Source organism: Oryzias melastigma, linkage group LG21 (assembly GCF_002922805.2).
Source record: "Oryzias melastigma strain HK-1 linkage group LG21, ASM292280v2, whole genome shotgun sequence".
Lineage (NCBI taxonomy): Eukaryota > Metazoa > Chordata > Actinopteri > Beloniformes > Adrianichthyidae > Oryzias > Oryzias melastigma.
In genome coordinates this window covers 15,533,302-15,535,585 of record NC_050532.1, presented here as the reverse complement: position 1 = coordinate 15,535,585, position 2,284 = coordinate 15,533,302, and the positions used below count along the sequence as shown (strand labels likewise).

Here is a 2,284-nt window from a genome sequence, read left to right as displayed (position 1 = left end):
TCTATTATTTAATATTTTTCTTTCATTTTAAATAAATGCATTTAAGTCATTGGTGGTAAGCACTTTCTACAGGTATCAGAAAATCTGTAGTGACTTTAAGAGCACAAAGTCACTTCAAGATTTGAGAAAAAGCCTCGACTGTATAGAAAAAAATTGGACCAAGTCAGTGTGAAACTGTAGAAATACCAAGAAAGAAAAAAAAAAAAGGTAAATGGCGTATACTTGTATAGCGCTTTCTACCCTCCTTCGAGGGCCCAAAGTGCTTCACAGTCACAGACCCATTCACACGCACATTCACACACTGGTGGTGGCTCCGCTGCCGAACACTGGCGCCAACCTCCCACCAGAGGCAATTTGGGGTTCAGTGTCTTGCCCAAGGACACTTCGACACATGGGCGGGCAAGGCGGAGTCGAACCCGCTCACTGATCAGGAGTCGACCGCCCTACCACTGTACCACGGCCGCCACTGGTACCGGGGGGAGCCACTTCTATTTAGATTCAAGTGCTACACAAGTGTTGGGTTAAGGTGGTTTTTGCCAAGTAAATAAAACAATTAGCTACCTGTGGTCCCGTAAGTCCTAAATCACAGGTTTTCCTGCCAGTTTAAATGACAGGGCAATTGCTTACAATGTGTTGTGTCCTGGATGTGTGTGTGTGTGTTTTTTTTATAATACTCAAAATTCTCTAGAAAGAGACAAAACAGTCAGATCTTAAGTAAATCTACTAAGAAAGAAAAAAAAATGGAATTAATGTCATCTCCTAAATGCAACTCAATCCATCACAGCACATTATGGTATATATGAGTGTTTAAGGTTTAACTGACCTTTTCTAAAGCTCCCTGGCTAATGGTTTGTGTTGGGAGCATTAAGGTGGCGTCCCCTGAATGCACCCCAGCATCTTCCACATGTTCTGTTATGGCATGGACAAGAACCTGAAAAGACACACGGTGATGACGTAGGTTGAAAAAAAAAAAAATGATGTTCTCGTTCTAAATAGCAACAGAGATCGGATACTCATGCTTAGTCATCTTTTCATTCTGATGACTAAGTAAAACGTTAAAGCTACAAGTAGAAGAGCACTCAGAAGTACATATAGTACGCTATGAATAACTCACAAGTGGGTGAATCACTTTAATGTGCATTTGGAGTAAAAAATAAAGGTTGAAAAGGTCAATGATCCTTATGAGAAAAGTGTCCTGCATCTGTTACTGAGAATACAAAAGTAGCTAATTGAATCAACATTTTTAAAGAAAACGTTCTGAATCCTGAACCTTTTTTATCTTCAGACCACACCCTTATAGAAAAAAAAAATCTGATTAATTCAGTTGATTTGTGCAAATTCTTAGAGGAAGGAAAAAACAGGAATAATCACACAGTCAAGTTCAGCCCAAACCGTGGCAGGGGAACAATGTTCACATTCACAGTCAAAGGAGTAACTTACATTCCACCCACAGAAGAGGAGATATAAATCACCCCGCAACTCAATGCAAGTATGCGTCCGTAAATGAGCTGCTGTGTCATTAGCCTATTTAAATTGCGACTAACCACAGCATTCATTAGCACTCTACAGATAGAGGCTGTAATTAATACATATTATCTCAGACTTTTCTATTTTTTTTCTCCTCCACTCTCCTACACACATCAGGTTATGAGCGCCGTTCGGTATTCAAGGAGTGGCAGCCTTGTTAATGTGATACTGGAGATAAAGGAAGGGCTGAATTCAGAGAACGTGGAGCGAGGAAATCTACCGTAGCGCTGAAAAGCCCACGTACAGACATCCTTGAAATGACTCTCATAGTCTGAACAAAAGAACAACAGTCGAGCTGTTCACAATAAGTACCTGGCTGGTTCTGTCATCTACATCAGCCCATCCTGCTCTATAACACTATAAAGTACTATTTAAGGCTGTGGCACCTTATCATTAGAATGACTTTAATCTCAAAAGTAATTCAAGTTTCTTGTACCAGAAGGGTCAAGTTAAATTTTAAGAGTGCTTTATTTTTCTTAAATCTTATATCAGCTGAAAATGTTTTATTTATTATGATAAAACAGTAGCGAGTGCCTAAAAAGTTTCTCTTTAAAATTTTGATGCAATTTAAATATTGAGAATTTTATATTAAAATGAGACAACTTTTTATGCACAAAATTCCTTCCTGAAAGATCAGTTTGTTTGTTTTGGTTTGCAAAAAGTGATCACATTTAAATTAAAATGCATTATTTTACTTGGAACTTTAATAATCCATTACATTCCCTTCACTAAGTGTATCTGAGCTCCATCTTTCACC

The 2,284-nt window shown here is 38.4% G+C and overlaps 1 protein-coding gene across 1 annotated transcript in view; it reads right to left on the bottom strand.

Annotated features, from left to right (window-relative positions):
• The window catches only part of cps1 (carbamoyl-phosphate synthase 1, mitochondrial), a gene marked incomplete in the record, with an annotated part of 42,112 nt that overhangs the window by 10,752 nt on the left and 29,076 nt on the right, over positions 1-2,284 (bottom strand). The window contains 1 exon segment of the mRNA XM_024287223.2: positions 824-931. Within this exon segment, the coding sequence (XP_024142991.1) occupies positions 824-931 (108 nt within the window).